The following is a 27,715-nucleotide window of genomic DNA, read 5'->3' as shown; positions in this document are numbered from 1 at the left end:
TATATATATATATATTTATTAATGTATCTAAAATAAGTATTAATTCCTTATTTATGACATTATTCTTCAGTGGAACAATACTCTGTATTATAGCTATGGTATCAACAATTTTTACACATAATAGTACTTAATTTAGGCCAGTTCACACTTTGTAATTAAAAAAATAAAATACACCATCATTAAGACATGATTCAGATTTATGGCTAAAAATGTAAAACAATTAAAATATGTACACTTCAAACTTTTTTAATCTCCAATATTAATTTTGCATTTTAATGCCTATGTTGATACAACGTATTCACCTAAATCAGATGTAAAATGTCTGTATTAGATTGCATTCCTGCGCTTCCATGAAAGATTCAAGTTACTGAGTACTTTTAACCTCATATATTCTATGAGGTTACTTTGTTATTTTTAAAAATGGCTTATTTTCTGTTGCTTATCATCCTATCCCTTGGCAAGCTGCCAAAGAAAGATATCCTATTTCAGCATCAGCACCAAAATCACAGCAATTCTCATCAAGCATCACACCATGATTCTCCTCCCCTGCCCTCTTACCCTCTCAGACACGCACACACTGCACTCTGCAAACACACTCACACTTTATGGCCTTCATTATTATAAACTTCAGAAGATGATAGGAAGAAAAGAAAGCACTAGGCGGAAAAGAAATGTTGCCGGTGCATGTAATATGGCAGTCGTTTGATTTGTGCTTAGCAGAAAGAACTCAACCCTCAAGGACTCAGCAATGTTTAATGGGCACAGCTTATTGGAATGAGGCTCTAACTTGTCTGCTCTTCAAGGGTTGACAAGGCCGCCAGTTGTCAACCATGGCACAACGAGGCTCATGCTCATCACTGAAACAAAGGCAGCGGAGTTTGTCAATCTGGAGGAGAAAAAAAGGAAGAAGGGTCTCAATATTCATCTGCTTCTAATGTCTCTAGATTATGATTGATCTGTATGGTTTATTGGCTTGTATGTAAGCCTATGTAGGGGAAAAGGGATTTGAGTATGTGTGTGAATACACACACGCATGTACATGCTGCAGGGTTTAAAATATCAGTTCACTTTTAGATTTTTGTCATTCGTGTATATTTGGAAGGATAGTTTAATTGCCTGGCTGGAACATATCCTTGAACTCTGATGGTGCCTCTTGCTTGCCTGGAGGATAGAATGGGATGTTCAAATATGCGTAGAAACAGCCCTACTATATGACTTACATTGCTCTGCCCGCTTTTACATTTGGCCCCACCCACCATTAATATGTGGCCCCTGAAAGGTTATATAGAAGGGGATGCGGCCCTCTGGCTGAAAAGGGTTCTCCACCCTTGGCCTAAAAAGAGATTGCTTTCTATGCAGAAGGTCCCAGGTTCCATCCTTGCTATAAAAGATCTGCAGTGTAAGGATTGGGAAAAACATCTGCCCACATGTAATTCTTTAGCGCTAGTACCAGTTAGGAGTACACAATAATTCAGATATGATGAACCTCTGGCCTTCCAAAAGTTGTTTGACTTCAAATCCCATCAGCCCCAACCAACATGGCCAATGGCCAGGGAGCTGAAGTCTAACAATATCTAGACGGTCACAGCTTCCCTGCAGCAATGACCAGATCTAGTATGAGAAAGCTTCATATGTTAATGCATTAGAGGAAAGGGTGTTGAGAATATACTTTAGGTAACCTTACACGTAACCCAAAATGTAGTTCTGCCATAGTAGTATTGTTTCTTAAACTGTGTATTATAAATACCTCTGCATGTGCCTGAAGTAACTATACTCAGCAATATACTGTATACTGTTTGAAAGAGGCTTTTTTTTTTTTGCTAAACCTCTATCTGCACAGGATTTATTCAGTTGTAGTAGGGCTATCTGTAGGATATCCTTCAGGTGTAGTCTCCTGTAGTGTGTGATTTATACACTTGCTCAGATCTACTGCCAAATTCCAGAACAGTGAGTGAATTTCATTATGCAGCATTCATCCATACATGAAGCTTTCTCCTGTGTGATGTGGTGACTGCACTTCAATACAATGTATATTCACTAATAGGCAAAAAACCCTTGCAGTTTAAGAACATACCTTTAGCCAACAGATATTTCTATCAGACTTTAAAAAGCAGGGAAATTGGGCAGCTATAGTGAATGCACCAGGGGAGCAGGAGACCTGGCCTCCTCTATGAGATATAGTACTGCCCTACAAATTTATCAAAACATGAACACAATTTGGGTTGTCTTTCACAGTCCAATCCACTTCCTGTGTAGCTTGGAAGAATTTGGTAATGTGCCTCTGAGCATATGGTGAGTGGTGGCAACACCTGCAATCAGCCCAAATAACAGAAACAAGACATGTGCTGTGCTAATCTTGTTTTAGCAGGGAGGAGGGTTGTTAGAGGTTAGAGCATTGTTAAGCAAGCATTTCTGAGTTCAGGACTATAAGTTTTGTAAGGTTTTGTTTTGAAATGAGCTTATGGGAAGCATCAGAATGGCATGGGGGGTATTTTCAATTAAACATTGCAGCATGTGAAAAAGCCACACTGGTTATAGTATACAGCCACTCTTGTGGTTGTATAATTATGCTGGTTATTTCATTTAACTGATTGAGGGTGGTATGTCTAGGAACTGACACAAGTGAATAGAAATGGCTTATGCGAATGCCAAAATGGCTATAGCGTGTGTCGCATTTACTTGTAAAGCATGCAACACTCTGTTGTAGCCAGTAAGGCATTGTTCAGGCTTATGGTTCTCAAAAGGAGTCTGCCCCAATGGGCAAGTGTTCAAAAAGACACACTCTTTTGCCTTTGCATTTCTCATTCCATCATGTATGTTTGTCTGTGAGCACTATGCGACTGCGCCCAGATAGATGAGGCATATTGGCTGTGTACTTTCTGTAGGACTGCAGGTTTCTTATCCCTGGATTTGGCCAAACCACATTAGAAGTACATTTCAAATATTATGGCCACCATGTGAAAGCATGATCCATGGAGCTATGTCTTATGGAAACAATTTGTTCAAAGTCAGTGCAGCAGCTTTGAATTAAACCTTGACACTCCCTGCTGACTTAACCTGCCTTTATTTTGTCAGAGGACCAGTGGAAATAATTTCATTCATGATTTGCAGAAGTTCACTAAGTTAGATTTTTGAGAATATTAGCTCTGAGGAAGGAGGGGGCAGAGATAAAATTCAATTCATGTCTTTTTTACCCTGTGGAGCTAATAGCAGATTTTGGGGAAGGCATTTACATTGGAGAAAGGGCATGGGAGAAAAAGGTAAAAAATCCTCTTCCAGAAGATCATCTCCCTGAAACATAAGAAGTTGCCTTATCTACCTAGTTTAGAATTGTGGACACTGACTGGCAGTGGTTCTTTAGGGTGTCAGCCAGGAATCTTTCCCAGTTTTATCTGTGAAGACACCAGGGATTGAACCTGGGCCTTTTGCATACAAAGTATTGTTCGATCACTAAGCTATGGCCCTTCCTTGATCTTCAAAGCATCCCCATCATGATGCTAATGAGCACAACAAAGCTAGGAGGTATACTAATAATGAATCTGCATATCTGATTTGGCCCGCTGCAATTCTAGTGTAGACATCTTTCCATGGCTGAAACCAAAAACAGCACAATGGAGTGTTTTCTGATCAACATAATTTTTGCAGGAAAAAAAATTACCTGTTCCTTGCTGACAGTTACAGGCTCCTTCAGTACAATCCAGATAACGCATTCAAGCAAAGGAGGAGTGGTCAGTGATCCTAGATAAGTCCAGAAATCATGGGAGGCAGGAAGCAGACCAATTGGATCAAAGTTTGTGAAGGCAGCCTGTTTGCCCTAGAAGAGATAAAGCCATTTGATAAAGCAATCTAATGCGTAAATAGATGGTATGTATACACACTTCGCTAGCAATGATGTAGTGTGTGTACAAGGGCTCTGTATTTCTTGCTAAAAGTAATGTCTATAGCTATTGCAGAGAGGGGTGGAGATGGAGGAAGGACTCCCGGTGCATCAAACACGATTGTGTTGCATTCAAAACCTGCACAACATTTATTTATTTTAAAAAATTATACCCCACTTTTCACTATCTGGATTCCAAAGCAGCTTACAAAGCAAAACCTTCCAATATACAGAATGTCTTGCTATATAATAGAAAGATAAGCTGTCACACTGTCATAAAGTGACATCGGGGGTGGGGCAACAAAGACAGCTAAATGAACAGGCAGGTAAGGCCAGCAGCCTGGGTGGGCTTGAGGCCAGTGGCAGCGCAATAGGTGAGGGAAGCAGGTTGAGTCGGGGAGTGTGGGTGGTTGTGGGGTGATGAGTGACAGGCAGACTGCATGGCAGCACCAACCTGGCTGGGTGGCTGGGCAGCGCAATAGCCGTGATAAGTGGGTTGGAAAGGGGAGTGTGGGTGCCTGGGGGTGGCAGTAGTGAGGGGACTGGGGGGTTGGCAGGGGCTATGGTGGTGGAGGAACAGGCAAGACAAGTGGGTTGGTGAGGGGAGTGCGGTGCCTGTGTGGGTGGTGAGGGGCATAGACCCTAATAAAACATAAATATCAGAGATTTAAGGGTTGTATCCAATGTTGGTCCTACTCAGAGTAGACCTACTGAAATCAACCAGGCATCTGATACTTAGTAGGGATGGTGCTATTATTCTCCCAGTAATGAGAGAGTTGAACAAGGGGAGGGTGTATTTTTCTTTCCTGCACCCCCCTCCCAGACCAAAATGAACAATAAACTAAAGCACAGTTGAAAGCAGTGTTACAAGTTTCTGTTGTATGAAGATACGTCTCTTGCTGACAAAAGATAATTGCCCAGCTAAAATATATGGAGTAAGAAGCTAAAAGCAATACCCTTGTTAATTCTCTTACAATTTTGTTCTTTGAAAGAAGAATGCAGGAACCTGCAGTGCAGTCATTCTTAACTGCCAAAAAAGCAGAAGGTTTACCTTGTGTTTAATGGTGTCCAGTGCATCAACAACTTTCTGTATTCCAGGACAGGCGCTTCCTACCTTTGATATAAAAGGCACAAAGAGAAAAGTTGTGTATGTGAATGTATATGTATTTTTATTATTTATATCTCACACCTTCAGCATAAATGTATGATCCCATGATAGCTAAGAGAGTAGTAGGAAACAAAAAAGCCTGAGAAAACAAATGTTTTTGCCTGCCACCTAAATGATAATAATGAGATTTCCAGGCAGTCCTCCCAGGGGAGGGCATTCTAAAAGTGAGGAGCCACCATGGAAAGGGCTCTGTTGCATTTACTGGTTGAATTTGAAACACACCCAGTGCTTCAAACAAGGCTGTGTTGTATTCAAAAGCTGCACCGTAACGAGGAAGTTGGTTAATGCAGATTCTACTGTCATCTCTCACAGTAAAAAATGTGACCTATTTCACAAAGTTTATCTTAATTTGATAAGGAAATGAATCAATTAGCATTATTTTAAAAGCTGAGCATTTGTTAACCTAATACCCAAGTCCAAAATATATTCACATGGAAGAAAATCTCATTTATTTCAGTGGAGCATTGCTCTAAGTAAGAGTGCCTCAATTCAATGTTTCACATCCAGGCACAGAATATGAAGTACAATATAAATATGCAGTGCCTCAGTTGGGAGGGGTAAAGGCATGTATTATTTGCTGCTTGTCCTTTAAAATACATGAAAACTCTTCTGACCATCATTTTTGCAGATTTTAAAAGAAAAAATAAAACATCAAGCACATATGCACCCTATCTGCCTGATTTTGTGTGTGTGTGTGCGTAAAACAGGGCCAGTTCAAGACATTTGCTGCCTGAATCCAAGGCAAAATGGCACCAGCACCCAATCCAACTGGAGTGGTAGTTCAATCTTACTTCATGTTAACAGTGGCATCCTCTGTCACACTGAAGGGCAGCAGATTAGCTTAGAGGGTTAGGGCTGGCTGTGTGTCACAAGTAGTGCTGACCTCCAACATCTGGCTGCCACTTGATCATTCCACTTGGCACTACTTGCTGCCACCCAAACAAACACTGCAATGAGATGGCAGTGGTGCCAGTGTTTATCACATAAGCAGAGCAGCACATGGGCACATGCAGTGCTTTCTGGCGTGCCTCTCTACCTGCCTATTTGGTCAGAGGCCTTTCCAAGTGGCACTGTCTGTGAAATACTGCAAGAAGGTAACAAGGCAAACAGAGGCAGTCATAGGGCTAGTTCAAGGGGATGAGAATGTGGGGATGGTTGGGCTGCCACTGCCCTCCAGTATCCACTGCCTGAGACAGCTACTTCACTCTGCCTAATGTTACGGCTGGTCCTGTGCAAGAAGCTGTTCCATGTGATTAGAACCTCAATCATGTGCATTTATTAAGGTTTATCCGTGCAAACTGAAATTGTTTTACTCTTCTGTGGCATGAGGTTTGGCTTACTTGCATGAGTCATCTGCACTTATTTACTTTGCAAGCACCTTTCTGCAATATAACTGAGGCACTCTATGTATGGGTTGGGTTGACTGGTTTGTGATGTTTGCTGGCATATAATGTTCCTGTGTAACAGCAGGAGGTTGGTCTATGTGGCTTTTTGGACCCTTCCAACTCTATGATTCTATGATTTAAAAACAAACAAACTTGACCTATTCAATTCTCATAAGTTACAAAGCGAACACAGTATCACAGTATCACCTTGAATTACTGTGGACAGAAAATATACCTTCTACTTGAGGAGTAAATCTCCTTGGACAAAATGTTCTTCTGCAAAACCAGCAATGATAGCAAAAGAAAACATAATGGTACTAACCTTCAAAAACACACCCACAACAGCCAATCCATCAGGATGCTTCACAGCTTCATCAAAACTACTGTACTTTGTGTTCCAGTGAACCAAATGAAGCTGGAATGAAACAAAAATGCAGAAGGAAAGTGCTGTATTAGAAAGACTTCCTCTCAAACTGAGGAGTGACATAATTTATCATACTTTGGACACATAATGAGAAGACATGATTCACTAGAAAAGACGATAATGCTGGGAAAAACAGAAGGGAGTAGAAAAGAGGAAGGCCAAACAAGAGATGGATTGATTCCATAAAGGAAGCCACGGACCTGAACTTACAAGATCTGAACAGGGTGGTTCACGACAGACGCTATTGGAGGTCGCTGATTCATAAGGTCGCCATAAGTCGTAATCGACTTGAAGGCACATAACAACAACAAAACATTAACAAGAAATAGTCCTTTTATGGCTGAGACATTTAAAGAACGAACTGCTGAGAGCTTGTTTGACCATTAATGTGCACTCTTACTCAATGAGAAATGCAAATATAGATATCAGTGCTCTGCTCTCACACTTATTTTTCTACACCCATTCAAACAATTCCCTAAATGCAAACATCCTGCCATATCCTGCAGAGTATATTGTGAACAAGCCCTGTGGCCTTTAGGGGAGAGCCTGGCTGGGAGTCCAGAGTCTGTGAGTTCAAATCCCTGCTCGTGTCTCCTGGGTGTAAAGGGCCAGCTAAAGATCACCCCCACAGTGAGTGGCTCAGGGGTTATGTGCCCTGCCACCTGTGCAGCCGTGGGCAAGCTGCATAGTCCCAAGGAGCCCAGTTGCCCCCCAGCTGGCAGTTGCGGACAAGGAAGGGGCTGGCTTGTGCAGCTGTGGCAAGCTGAGCAGGCCCTAGCCAGCTAGGGAGGACTAGCCTCAGAGGGAGGCAATGGTAAACCCCCTATGAATACTGCTTACCATGAAAACCCTATTCATAGGGTTCCCATAAGTCAGGATCGACTTGAAGGCAGTTCATTTCATTCAAAAGTTGAATCTGAAACTGCAGTTTGATGTAAAATCAGACTGATTACAATATGTTGCTACTTAAAGCAATGACTGTCAGAAAAAACAAAGTTGGCCTGCCCAAGATGCATGTTTTCAGCCTGCTATGCTTAAACTACTCCACTTAAGGAAAGGTGGGCATGGTCAATTAAAAACACAGAGTACATCTAGAATTTTGCTAGAATATATTTCATCTCCCACTGGTTTATCTTGTGCAAATTGAGACACTCCTGAGGTCCACTGGAGACTATTCTGCAGAATAGTCAGTGCCATTATTCTACAATTATTTTTGGAATTTTTTGTAGTGTAAATCTTGCAAAGTGTTGCTGTACTTCACATATTCACAGAAATAGAAACAAAAGAATATGATTTCCTATAGGAAACCACTAACATTGCAAAGGAAATCAGACATATTTAAAGTAACCATCTGAACTATATCAACTGTCTTAATAGTGTTGCTTGCTCCCTGCTAAAACAAGATCAGCACAGCACATGTCTTCTTTCTATTATTTGGGCTGATTGCAGGTGTTGCAACCACTCACCATATTCTCAGAGGCACATGTGAATTTCCCTGTTTTTTAATCCGGGAGGTAAAAAATGGGATCCTGTCCAAGTTTGCTGAGAATGGATACATCATTTGCATCCTTATTGAGTTCAGTGGGACTTACTCCCCTGCAATCATGCTTAGGATAGGTGAAACTGACCACAGGAGATGGGGAGGGGAAAAGGAGCAAGAGGAGGAGGGAGGAGAGGAAATGCAGAGAGGAGGACTGGGATAGGAGCAGGCAGGAGGGGGAGAGGAGGAGAAGGACAGGTTTGATCATTTACATGTTTATTGAATTCAGTACGATTTACTCCCATGTTACCATGCTTAGGATAGGTAAAAGTGACCAGGGGGGAGGGAGGACTGGAGTGGGCAGAGGAGGAGGAAGAAGGAAGAGGGGAGGGGAGGTGGAAGGGAGAGGAAGGAGGGCGAAAGCAGGTCTGATCATTTGCATGCTTATTGAGTTCAATGGGATTTTCTCCTATGCAATCATGGTTAGGATAGGAAAAACTGACCATGGGGGAGGAGGAGGGGAAGGGGGAAGGGGAAGGAGCATATTGGAGAGGGCAAAGGAAGGGGGAGGGGAGGGCAGGTTTGATCATTTGCATGCGTATAGAGTTCAGTGGTATTTACTGCCGTGCAATCATGCTTAAGATAGGCAAAACTGACCATGGGGAGGGGGAGGAGGGGGAAGGGAAAGGAGGGGATTGGAAGGGGGTAGAGATGGGGATGGGTAGGGAGGGGCAAAGGAAGGGGAGGGAAGGGGCAAGAGGGAGGGAATAGGAGGGAAGAGAAGGGAGGGTGGGTTTGATCATTTGTATACTTTTTGAGTTCAATGGAATTTATTTCTTTGCAATCATGTTTGAAAATGAAAATGGACTGCCTTCAAGTCAATCCTGACTTATGTTGACCTATGAATAGGGTTTTCATGGTAAACAGTATTCAGAAGTGGTTGTACCATTGCCTTCCTCTGAGGCTGAGAGGCAGTGACTGGCCCAAGGTCACCCAGTGTGCTTCATGGCTGTGTAGGGATTCGAACCCTGGTCTCCCAGGTCATAGTCCAACACTGACCTGGGGAAGGGGCAGGAAGGCAAGGGGAGGGGTGGAGATTGAGTGGGTGGGCATGGGGCAGAAGAGAAGCCCCTTTCCTTTCCAAAAGGAAAACATTGTGAACAGTATAATTGCTTTTCACCATTTCCCCCACCTTTTTATTCTACAGCAGGCACATGTAACCTCCCACTCAAATTTAAACCAAAGCTGTCCCTGGCCACATTCACACCAGACCTTTATTTCACTTTGGACAGTCATGGCTTCTCTCAAAGAATCCTGGGAAGTGTAGTTAGTGAAGGGTGCTGACAGTTGCTAGGAGACACCCTGTTCCCCTCACAGACCTTCAATCAGAGTGGCTGACTGTTAAACCAGTCTGGTCACTGGAGCTCTGTCAGGGGAATAGGAGTCTCCTCTCAGCACTCTTCACAAACTACACTTCCCAGGATTCTCTGAGGGAAGCCATGACTGTCTCAAGTGAAATCAAAGTCTGATATGGGTGTGGCCCCCTGATTAGGCAAGCCCAGCCCCTCTGAGTCTGGCTTTTAGAACACTGACAGTTGGTTCTTACTGAGCATGCCCGGGCTTATCATAGGGTCCCAGCCAAAATTTCTTAAATTAATAACCAGTTTTAAGATCTTTTTAAATACCTAATTTAGATATGCCCAGAAGGAAGCTCGTAGGAGATGAAAAACATGACCTTACCTCTGCATCATATTTCACCCCATCCACAGTGTGTTCAGAGCCTTGGCCTTCACAGGATCCCCAATGAATGTGAAACTGACGTAGCTTATAAGTTCCCTCAACTGGACTACCTTTTAGCACTGAAAGTAAAATAATAATCATATTACAACTTGTTTTATTTATTTAATTAATTAATTTAAAAATATTTAAAGCCCACCATTTTGAGTACAACTCTTTCAAGGCAGCTTCCATAGCAGACATTTAAAAAATACAGCATTATGTATAGGCTACCTGAAACAAGTAGGTCTTCAAGGACTTTCAAAAGGATTTACTTAATCCTTGTACAGAAACCTAACATTAAGAGAAAACACAGGCCTGCTAACCAAAATCACTATTTGCTGCTTCATACACTACCATGTTAATCCGAATCATCTTTTTAAATTCAACCCAAGTTTTCCCTGCCATGTTTCACTAATGCCACTGCCATGTTAAGCAAGGATGGGAAGAACAAACCATGAAAAATACTGAAGACATAATAAAAAAATTGTTAGATTTAGAAAGCAAACATGAAGACTGCAGATAAGGCAGGTACTTATGTGTGAATACATTGAGTTTGCTGCCAGTGGTGCAGGTAAGTAATTTTAGATTATGGACTTAATGATATTAGGAGCCCCCCTCACTTTAGATCAGTGACAGGGAACCTGTGGCCCTACTGATGATGTTGATAATAATACTAATAATTAATATAATTAATTAATATAATTAATTAAATATGTAATATAATATACATAATATTATTAAACAATATAAATTATCATCATAATCAATACTATTATTATTAGATTTGTTAGTCACTTGTTACCCGAAGGTCTTCCAGCCGCTTACAACACTCCAGCGCCCATCAGCCCCAGCCAGCATGGCCAATGATCAGGGATGATGGGAGTTTAAACTAAATCTGGCCTCAGAAACAAATCTGTTGGCAATTCATTTTCTAACCATTAACCGGAGTTGACTTGCTGTCTGTCATGTCTGGAGAACCACCGTGAAGAAAGTTCACATTATACCCCCACACACACTTTTTTTCATTGCTTATGTCACATTTTGAGAGTATTAGCCTCATGTCAAAGTTTGGAATTCACACCTTCTTGCCAGAAGATTCTGTGGAATTTCTGATTTGAATTTGAACTGCCTGGCTTGAGTTTATTTCTGCTGATTTTAGACTGATTTTACAAAACAAACAGAAAACATTTTAAATACATGCAAAATTCATAAGCATCTCCATTCCTCAGATGACATTCCTGAAGGCTGGCTCATATGTCCACACACATCACATCACTTGGGTCAATGGTCTGACACACTATAAGCCAGGTTCTTATGTTCCTATATACAATATTATATTATTAAAGGTGCAGGGATCGTTCTCTTGTAGAAACTATGAAAGAGGATAGAAAAATAAATAATTCCATCAGCACCCCAAATATCCCATGCCCAAATGTACTGTACTACTGCTGACAAGAGGCAAACTAATAAGGATTAGGCTGTGTTGTCCCTGACTAACCCACAAGCCATTATTGATGAGTTCAATCCAGGTGAGTTCTAATCACTATCTAGCAGCCTTTATACAAGGCAGAATGTCATATTTTTGAGGGTTTTTTTTTTTAAAAAATGTTATCTTCCACAACCATGCTTTCTATATTTAGATATGTTTGGACTTGGTTCTAAATGAGTACAGACAGAACTTGCACATTCTGAATGGCCACCCAGATCCCTGGTGCAGAACATATACAGAACAAGACAAACAGTTGTGAGAACTTCCTGCAGTATCTGTCACCCTAAAAAACATTTCAGTAAGTGTTTTTTTTCCCCTGATAAACAGCAGCCAGTTGCCCCAGGCAGAAATCTTTGGGGGTTTTGATAGCACCAGAAGGTTTAACATAAGGAGATAATTCTTTTTCTAAAAAAACACAAAACACCCAGCTTTTCTGAAATGGCCCTCATTTGCACATACTGTGTGTGGACAGTTTGTCAAGTGATAGGGCTTGCCGTAAATGAACTTTTTAGCACAGCCTGAAAAACCGAGGAAAATTTCACTCCTATTTAAAAACACATGACTATTCCTGGGTATTCCAAGTCCTCGTATGATACAGGTGAATTAGGGTTACTTCATAGGCAGCAGTTTTCTGCATTTGTAACCAGGGCTGTGGAGTCGGTATGTCAAACCTTCGACTCCGACTCCTCTATTTTTCTACTGTCTGACTCAGACTCCTTCATAAATGGCAAATGTATATTAATTTTTCTACTGTCTGACTCCAACTCTGACTCCTTCATAAATGGCAAATGCATATTAATGTATTAATATTAATAAATTAATATTAATATTAAAATATTAATTTTATCTTGAAGTCGGAGTCAGTACATTTCTACCGACTCCAATTCCACCCAAAATTGCTTCCGACTCCAACTCTACAACTCCGACTCCACAGCCCTGTTTGTAACACTTCTGGTTAGCCTCCCAACCCCACCCTGCTGCCAAACCTGTATCTATATTGCCATGTATAATGAACTATCCCTGTTTTGTTGTATATTTACATGTTTATGACTTCTCAACAGTTTTTTTAATATATGCAACAAAATATGCATTTTTGCTTCATCATACATGACAAATTGTACAATTCTGTCAAACTGGACAAATTGTAGACCCAGCAATTGACAAATGCATCCCACATCTGTTCTACATTGAGTCTGCCTACACAAAAGTGCTCTTTTGGGAAAATAGTTGTGTATCTTATTAAGCTGTGACAGTTTGCACATATAGCTCCACATATACATAGGTACATAAATGCACAAGCATCCACCTAGTATTTACTTGTATGTGTTGTTCCTCAGAATGATGGGTAATGAGGGAAGGAATGGAGACAGAAAGCAGGAGGAATTAAGCATCACCTCGGTACTTGACGTATTTGGTAATTATCATACCTCCTCATCCTAGTTATGTTTACTCAGAAGTAAGTCCTATTGATTTCAGTGGGACTTCCAAGTATGTATGCCTAAAATTGTATTCTAAATTGGAAATGTAGTATTCAATGTTGCTTAGGTCAAAATTTGTATTTGAGTGTAATTCCATGTAAAAAAGCAGGATATCATCATTATTACAATCAGAAAATTCAAATAAAAATAAATATGTAATTTCTTTATTATTATTATTATTTTGCTCTATACAGTTAGAAAATTCAAATAATGAAAACAGACATGGAAAACTATCTTCCCATTCTAAGGAAAAGTGAGACTAAGAAATCAAAGATAAAAGTCTAGGGGAATTCTTGCTTTCTAAGGTTAGAGTCATTTCTCCTCATGCTCCCTGATACCCTCCCCCTTGGTGAGGCATCTGTTCATAGTCATAGAAGCCTATCTATACATATCCACAGTATTTATGGCATTAAAAAAAGTCAAAAACAGGATGAAAAAGTGTCCCAGCAGATGTGTCCTTAGTTGACACCCACAGATTGTATCGAAAAGTTCAGTGAGGGTGAGGCGTGACTGCTGGCAAGTTGCCAATGTGTGCTTATATAGGATATTTGGGGAGTTGTTTCATAATTTACGAGTTATCACACCAGAACAAAACTTATGCCTTATCAAGTTCTCCAACTGCCTACTTAAGAGCTAGAAGACATGTCCTTAAATGATAGCAGTTTTTTTCCTGCATCCTTGGATGTTCAGTTTATGAATATTAAGCACAATGTTTAAATAAAATAGCATGGTGAATCATTAATAAAACTGAGCAAAGTGCATTTGTATTAGAATAAGAGAAAAAAAACCTTTTAAGAAATATTTAAAAATATTCATGAGAGGAATTCACCTGTTGCAAAAAATGAATAAATGTTAAATATATTAATCCACAAAAGTATTAGATTTAAGTGATCCCTACATCTTATATAGTTTTTTCATAATGTTGGGCATTTTTCTCCTATGTTATCTGCACTCTGCAGCCCATATGCTCTTAAACAGTCCCACTCATTTTAGTAACATTACTCTGAAATAAGTGTATTATGAACTGACACCATATTTTTCTTAACATTTTTCCATAGTAAGTAGATAAACTGTTGGCTGCAATAAAATACAACTACTGATTGATTTTTAAAAAATATCTTACATATGTGAGTACTGGCTTACTAAAATAATTGAACCCAAATTGGATCTATGTACATAGGAGGCTAACCATAGGTCTCAATAAGGCTGCAACCCTATGCCCACTTACCTGGGAGTAAACCCCATTGAATCCAATGGGACTTACAACTAAGCAGACATGATTAGAGTTGGACTTTAAGTTAGATAGCAACAGAGATTGTAAATTGGGACACAAAGTTGGTTCTGATGATCTATGGGCAGCGGACTTGCATTTTGGAAGATGCTCAGGTGAGCAGTATATGAGCAGTGTAATATGGCTGCCACAAACTCAATTGAGATTGCAGCTTCTAGTCTATGAAAAATTAAACTACAAATAGTTGTTGCATATTACAGAACAGGAGCTACAAGTCCTATAAACAGTTCCCCACCACCACCCCTTAAGTTGGCTGACAGCTAATAATCAGGAATGGCCTATAGTTTGAGTCAGGGGGAGAGAACCTGTCCTGGATACAGCATAGAACATGACAGCCAATAAGATATTTGTATTCCATGTTGTAGCACATATTTGTAGCTGTTTTTCTATTTTGTGACAACCCTTGGGTAAACAACAAACCAAGTTTGCTAACTCAAAAATTTGCTCTTAAGATGAACTATACTGTGCTCAAAGTATTGTATGGTATTATAGGCATGTCAGTTTCAAAGAGTTTGCAGCATTTCATATTTTATCCTTCATGAAAGACTACTTTTGTCTATCAAACTGCATAGTCACAGCTTTCAATATTTTGTCTGCCTTTAGAATATTGACTTTCTGAAAAGAACATTTAACAAAAAGGCATGCCAAAAGAGAAAACTGATTTTCTATTTACATTTATTAAAACCTTATATAAGTTCTTTATAAAATGCCATCAGATTTGTGTCTAAATCTAGACTAGTTTATACAACTATCATAAAGCAAATTCACAAGTGATTGATTCTTGCTTGCAGAAGCATGCTCAGTGAAAATTTAATTTGCAAATGTTTACTATGGAGTTCACAGCTTATTAACAGTCGAGGCTGAAAAGAGGTTATAAATGCCCCCTTTATTTGTTTGTTTTCTAAGGTCTTCTTCCTCTATAGTTGAACTCTTCAGATGGCCATCACACTCTGCTGTGTCTTTGTAATAATAGTGGAGGTACAAATGAGTATTTTCTCATGAAAGGCTTTTAAACTCCCAAAACTTTAAAGAAGTGGGGAAACACCTTTATTTAATAGCATCATAAGAACTAGTTCAGAGAATGATGCCAACCACAGTGTTCTGATAAACAAATTTCAATGTGATCTACATCCCACATTTTAGGAATGTAGCTGTTGCAGCAGACATACAAGACAATCCTATGCATGTTTACTCGGAATAAGATTCACTTAGATTCACTCTCATGTTAAGTGTGCATAAGATTGCAGTGTAAATACAGATTTGTGAGACTACTACAAAGGAATTTTGGACTGCAGAAAATTGACCTATTCAGACATCTAGGAGCAAGCCACTAATTTCTGGCACTGAACATGTGATTTGGCAGCTGAGGGCAGGGGGAGGGGAGAGAAAGAGACGTTCTTGTACTGAAATCCTTCCCACCTGAGAAGTGAAAACTCTGTGAAAGCAGCAGTAAGCAAATCCACTGCAACAGCAACACAGCTCTGAACTGAGGGCAGAATTATGCATGCCACAGAATGCTAGAAGCAGAGAATTTTCCCAGCCAGGTGTCTCTTACTTCTGTACACACTCCTGCTTCTTTGATAGAAATGTGCAATTAGCTCTCATTTATTTCAGTTGCACCTATTTCAATAACATATATTTTGAGTCAAGAGGAAAGATGTCTTATAATATCAAGGGGTGATTCTGCAGACATTTTCTGCTAATTGTAGATGTCCATATGAGACAGAACCATAAAATGACTTGACAACCACAACCCAGTTAAACTAATGTGCTTGAGTGAAAGTTGGCCCCACTAGAGATCTAAACTCCATATACTTCACTGCAGATTGAGCTGTAGATCTCACTGTTAGATGTGGAGCCCATACTAGCCTATAAAGGGATTGTTTACACACTTTCAGTACATTCAGTAGTTTGGCAAAGATGCAACTACCAGATGCTGGCAAATGAATTGCAGTAATGGGAGTGGGAACAGAGAAAGCAGTACAAATGATTACAAGGAGAGGTTAGGCTTGCAGAACATGTTTAGCAAAAAAAAAGCATACAAATAAAAATAAGGGGAAATGGGATCCTTTTGTCACTGGACAGTAAAGTCTTTCAACAAATGAATGTGTGGTATTGATTTTGGGGGGGACTTATGACATTTCTCATGCCGTACCAGAGGTCATTACATATTATGAGTGTACTATAACTGGCCAACTGCCAAATCCTGACCATCAAATGTCACAGTACAGATAAGTGAATGCAATAATACTGCTGTGATAACACTTTAATTTCTAAATTCCAGTCATTAAATTTCACCTTCTTGGCATTCTCTTGTTGTAGCAGAGTCTGGTCCCAAAGCAGTCCTAAACTTACTTTATCTGTTAGGATCAATACTGAATACAATGTTCACAATAGCAGCTTTATGATAGACAGAATAAATGTTTGGAGGATTCTGTAATAGCGCAGGTTGTAAACATACAACAGGATCTGCCACCAGGGAATACATTTTATAAGATGTCATAATACTATCTAGGATTAAATAGCCACAGAATTTCCCTTCCATCGAAGTGACACAGCACCTAGATGTTTCAGTAAGGAAGTGGCTGGGTTTTTAAATGGCAGATTTTGAGGGCTCCGTGGCACAGTTCCAAAAACTAAATGGACCATTCCATATGCATGGAGTGTACATCCCTCCAGCAGTAAAAAGGAATCTGTGGCTCTGCCCCAACTCTCATCAGTTCCAACCAGCACAGCCCATGGTCAGAGATGATAAGAGTTACTGTGTACTCCAACATCATCTGGAGGGCCACAGGTTCTTCATTCCCACCCTCCAGCAATGATAGGTCTGGATTTCTCTGGATATTTTTCCTCTATATTTTAAAATTGTTATTAAATTCCACTAGCTGACATATCCTTAAAAGTGTACATAGTCTCAGTCTGATCGTTAATAAGAGGGACCTCTCTCTTCTTGTTATAATGTTGGCAATTTGAATTTTAGTACTTTGTCAGGAATAAAAAATACATTACATGACGGGATCTGCAGTAACTAAACAGTGGATGCCTTAAGACTTCCCTTATGCTATACAAATGAACATAGGCAGAACAGAATAGCATGTGTACATGAATGTGGATATAACCAAACTTTTTAAAAAAAACTTCCAAAAAATCTACTAAGGTTTTAACTGGAAGTCAGTGAAATTTATGATACATGCAGTATTAGAGGTCTGTAAATAAGTAGCCTAGGAAATCCAGTTTGGATGGCTTTATGTTTTGTGCCATAAAAACAAGATAGCTGATTAATTTCACAACAGATTATTAACCTGCTAAGTTGCCAGTACTATCTTCTCTGACTTGCAGCAGCTCTCTGAGGTTTCAAGTAGAGGTCCTTCCCAGCCCTGCCTCCAAACATTCTTTATGGCAAGGATTAGACCTGGGACCACACAAAACAGAGGATTTCCTACTGAGTTATATAATTCATACAATTACGTGTGCATGCAGGTTCATTGGATGCACAGTGGTTTTCAAAAGCCTGAGAAAAACTAAAGCGCCTGCTGCTGATCCTACATAGGCCTCCCCTCCCCTTTCAGTCCACAGATGAACTACTCTGAGCACTTTCCACTCTAGTCCTCTCCTCCTCCACTTCCTCCTCCCACACTCCGCAAGCTGGAGCTGCCTGAGACTGGCTTGCTGGTTGTTACAGAATTAAAATGATGAACCTGTATTTTCTAGCTGAGCCACTTTTCCAATGGACGTATCTGAAAATTTCCACACATCAGTTTGCATTTAGCGATTCTGTATAAACCAAGTTACAAAACAGCTTTTCAGCTAGATGTACTGATCTGAATTTTCAGAGGTGCTGTGCATACTCACAGTCCCCACTGCCTTACTCCAGCTGGAGAGGGACTCCATACTCCAAGCTAATAAATAATAACAATTCCTAATAAAGGATTCTTAAATGTAGAACAGAACTAGACCCATGGCATGGCCACAGTCACAATGAGTCGCCAGCTATACCTACTAGTAGAGAATCTGGTAATCCCTACAGAATTTTGAACATCTTAGTGCCTCTGTTTTTTTTAAGAACAAGTTTAATGTGCACATTATTCTTAAAAGAAAAAAGTGTCTCTTTCAGTGAAACTTTTAACAGTTAAAGCCTTAGTTACCAAAACAGTTTGCGATATTGTAGATGTATGGAGCACAAGTCTTAAGACCCCACCCTCATTTTTAAATTACCCAACCCTACGTGCCCATTGCCCCCTTTAATTTTTTCTTTCTCTCACTGCCCATAATGATTAAAACCCAAGACTCAAAATTCTGGAAAAACCTGGTTTTTCAACCACAGCGATATCTGGAATTTGCACAATTGCGGGATTTGGCTTACAGAATTTTGGAGAATACTTCTGTTCCTGTGTGCAAACCTGGTCTGCACAGGCACAGAACAGAATGAATCTAGAGTGAAAGCATGTTCCAAGGAAAAAATGTACTTATTTCAAAAGATACCTTGCAGATCCCTAGTACTAATGTTTTGCATGCACTTTTCTGTGCCTTATTTATATTGAGCTTCACAGCGTATATGGTGCTGGCAGCCTTTGACTTCTTTTGGCTGCATCTGTTGATTATTGCAAGGAACCGGATACCAAGGAAGTCGTGTGTGACAGAACTAAAAAGCTATTGCAAAGATATTCTGCATTTAGCTCTACATTTACTATGGTTCTTTTTTTCTAGTAAATGCTGGCAGTAAAATGGGATGTTGCACTTTTAAATATATACTTTGGCTGCAGTCCACAAACCATTTTACCCTTAGAGTTGTCCTATTACAAATCAAAAGGAGCTTTGGATTGCAGCATTTGACATGGTTGCTTGCACTAGTGTTTAGAAAGCTCACAAGACAAAGCTGTTCTAGGCTCTTTGAATTTGTCCCCTCAATGACACTGCCAACATGGAAAAATAGGACACTTGCTCAACCAATCAAATGAGGCAGTGTCTATAGAAAGCAGCAGTTTGTTATTACAATGGCACCATTTCCTACATTTAAAAGCTCATCCAGTCACTGTAGCTAGGTGAAAATTGCTGCACAAGAAATTACTAAAAAACCAAACCTCCAAACTCTTACTTGTAAGGGTAGCCTGGAACATCGGCATTGTCCATTCATTATGGAATTCTCATTGGAATAGGGACTTACAAAATGAGTTTTTTTTTTTTTTTAATGGTATTACTGTGCACAAAGCATGCTGCTGAAAAGGATGAACTGTGTGAACTGTGTGGGAATGTTGGAAGAATCTACTGCTGCCGTTATTGAAAACTCAAAAAGATTGCTAAAATGAGGGGGGAAATCCTTTTAGGAGGTTTCATAGTCACCTCTCCTGGGATAACCTTGGCATGCCACATGCTTCTGAATGACAGATGCCCGTCATATTAAAGAACTGCCTCTTATTCTAGTTCAAAAGAACTTTGTACATTCAAAATATTTCACACATTAACACCACAGGACAGGCACTGCAGCACTGCAAATGTCCTTTATGTCTTAATGTTGTTTCTTTGCTTGATCTGGAAATATAAAATATAAAACTCAATAGCATAGTTGAATGCTGATAGCCTGTTGTCCCTTGTTTCACTCTCCTTTGATCCTGACCCTCAACTCTGGGAGGTATGGTGGGATATAAATTTAATTAATTAATTAAAATTAGACCTGTTCCAATGATGTGGTGCTTAGATATATTTTTTACACAAGAGAAAGAATATAGAAAGCATCTGAAACTAAAAAAACTCCAACCCCACAGAATAATGGCAAGATTCTGTATTGTGCACAGAGGTGAATATGCACTATTTAGATTGGTATCGAAACACATACGCCTGCCCTGAAATTTTGTCTGTCAAATTAACTCCAATTTCCCTAGCAGGGAAGAAAAAGGAAAAGATAAAATGATTGTAGTGTGTTTGAAGATTCATGCTAAACACCCCATGTTTGTTATAAGGGACAAGGAGAGAAGAGATATTACTCTTGTAGAATTATGTGAGATTTCTTTCTGGTATTTTAGGCCACAATTCTATACAGGCTTACCTGGGAGTAGGCGCCAATGAACATAGTCGGACTTCCTTTTCAGTAAGCATGTATAGGATTGCACTGTTAGACTTACTTAGGAAATTCACTTACATGTGTTGTAACCTTCAAACAGGCAAGGAAAAATACCCAAATAATGAAAATGGACTCCTATTTTCTTCTATCACTTTTCAGATGACACTAATTTCTGGGTACAATCAAGCATCACAATGGTAGCAAAACACCCATTTGCAAAACCAACTTTGCTAACACAGATCTCTCCTGTTCCCTTTACTTCCTACCCCTCCCCTAAAGGCTCAAGTCTAAAAAGCCCCAAATGTGACCAAATACTAACCACATTTGTCACCAGAGTCATCAAACTCCACATTGAAGGAATGCCCATTGTTGACTATGCTTTTGGCTGCAGATGGATCATAACTGATGCTCAGGGACTTCAGGGAGGGATCGTACTTGGAAGATTTATGTTGTATGTCAATTGGTGACTGCCTTTGTCCATTGGCAATGGGGCAGCTCTCATGCCAGTGAGCAGGTCCTAGAAAGAAAGAGGGAAGAAAGCACAGGACTGAAACACTATAAAACCCAGTGGAGGCCTTAATGCCTTAAGTGCAGCTGGGAGGCTTTACATTTGGCTCATCAATACTGAATGAGAGAATGAAATGATCTCTTGGCTAGCTGGAACTGGAAGCCTTAACTACCAGGCAGAGACAGATCATACTGAGGAGCAGATGGTGGGGTGAGAGAGGTACATGGAGATTTCTATGTCTGGATATATGCTTGCATGGATCTAGGAATTGGGGGGGGGCTCCAAAGGGATCTGAAAGGAATTCCTGCACCTCTTTGCCTTTCTCTGTTAAGTGGATGTACAGAATGTCCAAGGACCAAGCTAAGCAGGGTTTATTCTAATGTGCAGCTAGTGCAGCATCGAGAAAAAATTGACACTGTCAAATACTTTTTTGTGCAGGTGAGTGTATGGGATTTAATAAGCAGCTAGGTAGTTTCTAGAAAAGAAAAAAGAAATAGAAAATGAAGATAGGTACTGGTTCCTTTTGAATCTTTGTAACCTTATATTAATAATATATTATGAGCCTAATTACTTGACTGGTTGGGGGGGGCAGTGTGCTGGCTGCTTGTGCAGTGGGAAAAAGGGATGAGAAAGTTTCCACACGAACAGATCGAGGAGCCCCTTTCAAACGAACAGATGCATTCATGAAAAGGAGTCTGTGTGGACATAACTCACGGCAAACAAGGATCATGCCCCTCCATGGGCATGACTAGCAGCGTCTCCACTGCTTTGCAAAGCAATGAACTTGACTGGCAGATTCCCACCTGCCCTCTTCATGGATGCCGCAGTTGCACATCTAAGAAGTGACAGTTTCCTGACTCACATGTTCCAATTTCCTAAATGTGGGGAATAATGGAAAAGCATCTGCCCTAACCACTTTCTTACCCTCAAGCAGCAGATTACCATCTCTCCTCATTCAGAGGGAGCCAAGTTCCTATATCTAGCACATGTCAGGGACCCCAATGATCTGATGGGGATTGGAGGGCAGAAGATTCCTATCGCCCTTACATGCGGCAGCAACAGTATGTGCAAGGCACTTTCCATACTCCAGGCAGGATCCCTGCTTGGAAGATTGACCGTGAATATTAGACAGACTAAAGTGGTAGAAGTCTGACAGTCGGAGGGGAGAGCCAGGTGGCTGTGGAAGTCCAGGTAAGGAGACTCTATACAGAGTTCTCCCTCACTTCCATCTCAGACACCTGTCGTGGGGCTGCAGGAAGGACCGCATCTCCCCCATTTCCTTCCACCCAGAGCTCTCCTTAGACGGGGACATCCCGGTCCGGCGCAGACATCAGGTCGAGAGATGGCATCTCTACTGCGCATTAGTTAATGAGAAGTGGATCGCAGCCTCTGAGTTGCGCCCATTCTGAGCCGGAGTTGGCTCTCCGTTTGGCCCGGGCCCGTGCCTCGTTTCGGAAACGGCGGCTTTTATAATAACTCCTGCGTCGGGTTGCGAGCGCCCCGCAGGCTCGGGTATTGCCAAGCGGCTTGCGGAGCGAGCTTCCCTTCGGGATACCTGTCAGTAGCAGCAGGTGCCGCGCGCCTCGGCTCACGGGAACCCTCTCCGGACTGCCAAGGGCTCAGCAGCAGCCCCGGGTCGCCTCGCGTTCGGGGTTGAGGGGTAGGTGGCTCGCTTGCGGGTCAGGGAAGGCGACCCTCCTTCCTCGGGAGAGACTCACCGTTGTCCTTGCCGTAACCCCAGGACATGGTGATGGCTCAGCTGTGCCCGGGTTCCTCCGCCGCCGCCGCCGCCGCTGCTGCGCTAGTGGTGTTGCCGGCCGTGCCAGCTCTTCCTGGCTCTTGCTTGCCCGGCGGTGGTGGTGGCGCTCGGGTTCTTGTCAGGGGCTTTTATAGGGTCCGGCCAACTCCATGCCCCTAGCGGACATCGCCGAGGGGAGGGCGGGGGGAGAAGGCAGTGAGGGAGGAGGAGGTTCCCGGCGGAGCGTGGCACTGAGAACCCGCCGCGGGGTGGAGAGACAGAGAAAGGGTGGCAGGCAGGCGGCGCGCGCGCTCTCCTCCTCCTGCGGTCCCGGGAGCCGCCGCGTTCGTCGCCGGGGCTCCTGCTCCGTCACTGTAGCTGCAACAGTGGCCACCGCGCCGCGTCACACCAAGCCAGAGCCTGGCACAGGAAAGAGAGACGGAGCCCAAGCGCGGGCGGCGGCTGCTGCTTCAAGAGGGATCGGTTCAGGCCCGCCGCGAGGACGGATCAAGCAGCATCTTCTTGGGAGCGGGGTGGTGGCGGTGGGCAAGGGGAGGCTGGTGCCTGAGGCTGCGATCCTTTCCGTTCTTCGGGGCCTTCCGCCTGGCGCGCTGCTGCCGCTGGAAATCTCTGCCACGCCACCCCCGTCCCACGCGCCGGAGCTTCATTCGTCCTGGAGGCGGGAAAAAGCCCTCGCGGGACTGACCTTGGGACGCGTTCGCGCGGCGGCGAAGCGGGGCCCGGGCTGGGCTTATGCAGGCGGGGAAAGGGGCGCCGGCGCCGGCCTGGTACGTAAGGGAGTTGCTGTTGCTGCTCCTTGCTGGGAGGTGACAGAGATGGTTGTTAGCCCGGCCGGGGCGGGGGGAGTCCGCCAACACAGGAGGCTGCGGGAGGGGTTCAGCAAGGGACGCCGTGAAGAGGTTGCGCCCTGGAGTTGTCTTGGAGGGCGTTTGTGTGAGGGGGCAGGTTGGTGATCGCTTCATTCGTGTCCTGCAGCGACCCTGTATGCGATCAGGATGCATTCCTTTCTCTCCCCCTCGCCCCTTGGGCTCCATGCTTACAGGTGACACGGAGAGTCTGCACATCTGTTAGTACAGAAGCGAAGGTGGAGATGTGGCCGGGCGAAGCCAGTTGCGGCCGCGCCCCAGCCAATGCACTGATTTGCTTCACCTAAGAGTACTGATTTTTTTTTAAAAAAAGGTTTTAAACATTTGCGACAGTGTCATGTAAAGACTGAGGCCATCCCGTTTCTAAAATAAAAAAAAAAATTCTGGTTAGAAAGAGAGAAAATCAGTGACCCCTGGCGTTCTTCCCTGCCCCCAATGTGGCCTTACTAGACCTCCTGAAGATAGCTGTGGTATTAGAGCATGTCAACAAGTGGTTTGGGGACAATTTCAGCAGTAAAACAGCAAGACAATTTTCACTGACCTCCCTATCTCGGTCTTGTTTCAAGGCTACCCTACATGGCAATTCATCTCCACAGAAGGCTGCTTCTGTGTGCTGATGGTGGCTTGCCACATGGACCTGTGTGGATCCTGGAAATGGTGTAGAGAGTTTGCCAGTAAAAATAAATCTCCAGAAACTTCCACTGCTAGTGGACAAACTCCACAGAGCCATGCTGGTTGGGACAGGTGGAAGCTGTAGTCCAAAATATCTGGAGGGCACCAGGTTGGAGAATTCCATTCTTGTTGGCGCAGAAAGAAAAATATATCCATCATGTAAATAAGGCACGGCTACATTTTCTATTGTTAGCACAGAAATCTTACTACTTTGTGTCCATTACGGGCTTTTTTGTTTATGCAGTTTGTTTGCACATCTACATTTTTAATGGACAGAAGTTAGATTTTATACACAAAATAAAGGGGCAAAAATTGTATCCCAACCAAGTCATATTGCTTAGTAGCAAACTACATGCAAGATTGTGTGAGAAAACCCCGTTTGAAAAAGCACCTTTGGAAGGGCACCATTTGGACAGAAATGCAGCATATACGCTTTTCCACCTTCCTGAAGCTGCTTTTCAGTTAGAGGCTGTCAGGCTTCCTTGTATGCACCTGCATGTATCAAAACAACTATTTTATCCCAAATGCATAAACCGTAAACTGTGCTCCAGCACTGTAAAGTCTAGATGAAGAGATTTAAATAAAACACAAGTAGGACAAAAGAATATGGGTATATGAGTAGCAACCTGCCTTCACCTTTGTTCCTCATTATCGCAAATAATAAAGATAAGTGAGCAACAGGTTCTGCAAACTCTTCATGGAAGGAAATTTACTCAGTGGGAGTAGTATGAATTGTAACCAAGTGAGTGATTACTTGACCATGGGCATGGGTATTTTCATGACTGGTTGATATGTCAGCAATTTTAAAATAGTGTCACTTGGCTATTTTGGCTTTGGAAGAGTCTGGCATTATCCTTTTACATGTAAAGTAATGCAGAAAAAGACATGCAGTTAATAGTCTTTGTTGGTAAAGGCCCAACAGAGTTACATAATAAAACTGGAAAAACATTGGCATAACCTCATGGTTATGCAGTTTATACCCGCACTACAGAGTGGAAGAAAGGGTCATTAGGCTGTGTCTTTGAAAAGTGTGATTATATAATTTATTTATCGTTCCTAATAGCAAAAAAATGAGCCAACCGCGATTTCCTTGCAAGAAAGCGAGGCGTTTCGCAGGGCTCTTTGGGGATTATCAGAAAATGCTTCAAAGATTATTACTGATTAACCAAGTTGCTGTGTTCTTTCAAACTTCCATGCTTCCATTCAAAATGTGGTAGTGACCTTAATGCACAGTTGGAAAGTCACAACACAAATATGCACATAACAAGCTAATTTAAAGATTGGTTAATGTGTGTGTAATCTTAATCTGCCAGTTTGTTCAAATCTTCTGAGACCTTGTTCCAGGTGCCCCTATATTTGGGAGGACAAGTGACTCCACTGTACACTAGTCATGATCCCTGTGTACTACCTCCAGGATTGGAAGCAACATGATTCTGAATACTAGTCAGTAGAGAAGAACAGTGGGAGAGTATTGTGCTCATGTCCTCCTCCCAAGCTTCCGCATCTGGTTGGCCACTGAGGAAGGCAGGATGCTAGATTAGGTAGGCTTAGTCTAGGGTTCTTTATTACATTTATATTACATTTGTTATAATTACTATTACATTTATATCCCACATTTCCTCCAAGGAGCTCAAGGTGACGTACAAACATGATTCTCCCAATTTTATTCTCACAACAACCCTGTGAGGTAGGGTAGGCTGAAAGACAGTGACTGGCCCAAGGTCACCCAGTGAACTTAATGGCTGAGCAGGGATTTGAACCCTGCTCTCCCAGGTCCCAGTCTGACATTATTCATCTTATGTTTGCATGGGTGGCTGCCAGGGTGTCTGTCTTTGCTGTCATGGTGTCCTGACCGTGCAATGCCCTCCTGAAAGATGTTTACTGGCACCTTTGATGTCTTTAAAACTTTTACTCACTAAAGCCTTTGGCAGGTTTTAATTGTAGATGGCTTTCTGTTGTAATGATGCTGCTTTTCTGAATTGCTTTTGTATGATGCAGTTAGTCTAGTATTTTTGTATTTTTATTTTTTGTAAGCTGCTGTGGCTACAGCAGGTAAGACAGTGGAGGCTGGCTCATTAGGGCAAATGGGGCTCTGCCCCAACAACTTCAGTCTGCCCTCAGCCAGCCCTCACCTGCCTATCTTCTTACTTACAACCAATCAGGAGGAGGCTCTGCCTTTCATTGGCTCTGGCTCCACCTACTGTTTGTCTCCCTGCCATCTGCCACACCAGACCCAATGGGCCCGAGCCACCACTGAGGTGGGATATAAATCTTCCATATGTGATTGATTATTCATTACTCATTTCTAAGGAGAAGGCATAGGTGGCTTTAAAATTAAAATGATGTGATACTTTTTCTAGCAAAGGTATCTGAACAGCACAAGGTCACTCTCAGTCATACCTCCAGCAAGCTGTGTATAGGATTGGACTGGAAGTTTGAGCTAAACAAGTTGTTTATGTTTGTATCTTACCTGCTGTCTCCTGGGCCTAGTATTTCATTTTTTATTTGTCACCTTTATATTATACAGTTATATATTATTGTAATAAATATAATTCACATTCTTTTTTGCTTTGTACAATGCACACTTTTTAATAATGTAAACTTCACTGGGTTAAATTTCCCTTCATACAGACTCTTTGTTCGGAACTAACTGTAATCCACAAACTCTGTTGTGTACTCAGAGAAGTAAACCAAAATCTACCGAAGTTTCAAGAGCAAATCACCACCAGGTACTGCTTCAGCACTCTCTGTTCATTTAAACACAAGTTTGCATAGAGAACTCATAGGAACATAGACGGCTGCCTTAAAGTCTCACAGACTGTCCACAGTCCACACTGACTGGAAGCAACTCTTCAGGGCTTCAGACAGGAACTCTTTCCCGGATCTACCTACAAATAATGGGGATTGAACCTAGAACCTCCTGCATGCAAAGCAGATGGTCTGTGTCTGTGTTGGAATTGCTTTTATGATGTTTTTAAAGGTGTTTTGATACGTTAAAGATGTTTTGATATGCTTCTAAAGTTTTTTTATATACTTTTTATAATTTTTTGAAATTTTACATATCTTTGACACAGGATCAATATTCAAATACAATCCACACATAAAAAATAAAGATGTTTTGTTTTAATATATTTTAAAGTCTGTTTTTAAGATATTTTAAAGTGTTTGTAGTGTTTTTGTTTGCCGCCCTTGGCTCCTACTAGGAGGAAGGGCGAGATATAAATTTAATAATAAAGGCGGATGTTTCATCCCTGCTGCTATAAAAAAAATTTAAATTAAAATAATATCACAGCTCCTCTATGGAATCCCGATTTGGGTCACTCAGTATAATAAAAAAATCGAGTCAATATTATCAACTTTTCTTATGTCCATTTTCGGGTTACCAAGATGCGCCTCTTCAGCCGGCCTCCGTCTAGAGTCAGGGTTTAACTCTTTAGAATGTACAGCTTGGTTGCAAGCATTCAATTTCTGGCTCAGGATA

General features: G+C 41.7%; 2 protein-coding genes across 2 annotated transcripts; one reads left to right on the top strand and one right to left on the bottom strand.

Moving 5' to 3' along the window:
• Positions 1-23,017, bottom strand: CA2 (carbonic anhydrase 2). The gene is made up of 7 exons (XM_061602459.1): positions 22,656-23,017; positions 20,749-20,946; positions 10,075-10,193; positions 6,753-6,845; positions 4,929-4,991; positions 3,659-3,814; positions 1-886 (listed from the first exon to the last, which is right to left on the bottom strand). Exons 1-7 carry the CDS (start codon positions 22,681-22,683, stop codon positions 767-769), a joined length of 777 nt encoding a protein of 258 aa, XP_061458443.1. The 5' UTR covers positions 22,684-23,017; the 3' UTR covers positions 1-766.
• On the top strand, positions 22,846-27,365 carry LOC133377448 (uncharacterized). The gene is made up of 2 exons (XM_061611538.1): positions 22,846-23,463; positions 26,866-27,365. Exons 1-2 carry the CDS (start codon positions 22,846-22,848, stop codon positions 27,007-27,009), a joined length of 762 nt encoding a protein of 253 aa, XP_061467522.1. The 3' UTR covers positions 27,010-27,365.
• Positions 27,366-27,715: the final 350 nt, after the last annotated feature.

The sequence above is a fragment of the Rhineura floridana genome, chromosome 1 (assembly GCF_030035675.1).
Source record: "Rhineura floridana isolate rRhiFlo1 chromosome 1, rRhiFlo1.hap2, whole genome shotgun sequence".
In the NCBI taxonomy this organism is placed as follows: domain Eukaryota; kingdom Metazoa; phylum Chordata; class Lepidosauria; order Squamata; family Rhineuridae; genus Rhineura; species Rhineura floridana.
The sequence above is the reverse complement of the archived record's forward strand: the minus strand, read 5'-3'. Positions and strand labels throughout refer to the sequence as shown.

Excerpts from the sequence above, each read along its gene's own strand:
- CA2 (XM_061602459.1), bottom strand. The coding sequence starts at position 22,683 with ATGTCCTGGGGTTACGGCAAGGACAACG. Across the intron at positions 20,947-22,655 it reads GGGTTACGGCAAGGACAACG|GACCTGCTCACTGGCATGAG; the intron begins GTGAGTCTCTCC and ends CTTTCTTTCTAG. Across the intron at positions 4,992-6,752 it reads TTGTGGGTGTGTTTTTGAAG|GTAGGAAGCGCCTGTCCTGG; the intron begins GTTAGTACCATT and ends TTTATATCAAAG.
- LOC133377448 (XM_061611538.1), top strand. The coding sequence starts at position 22,846 with ATGCCCCTAGCGGACATCGCCGAGGGGAGGGCGGGGGGAGAAGGCAGT. Across the intron at positions 23,464-26,865 it reads GGGGCGCCGGCGCCGGCCTG|ACTCTTTGTTCGGAACTAAC; the intron begins GTACGTAAGGGA and ends CCCTTCATACAG.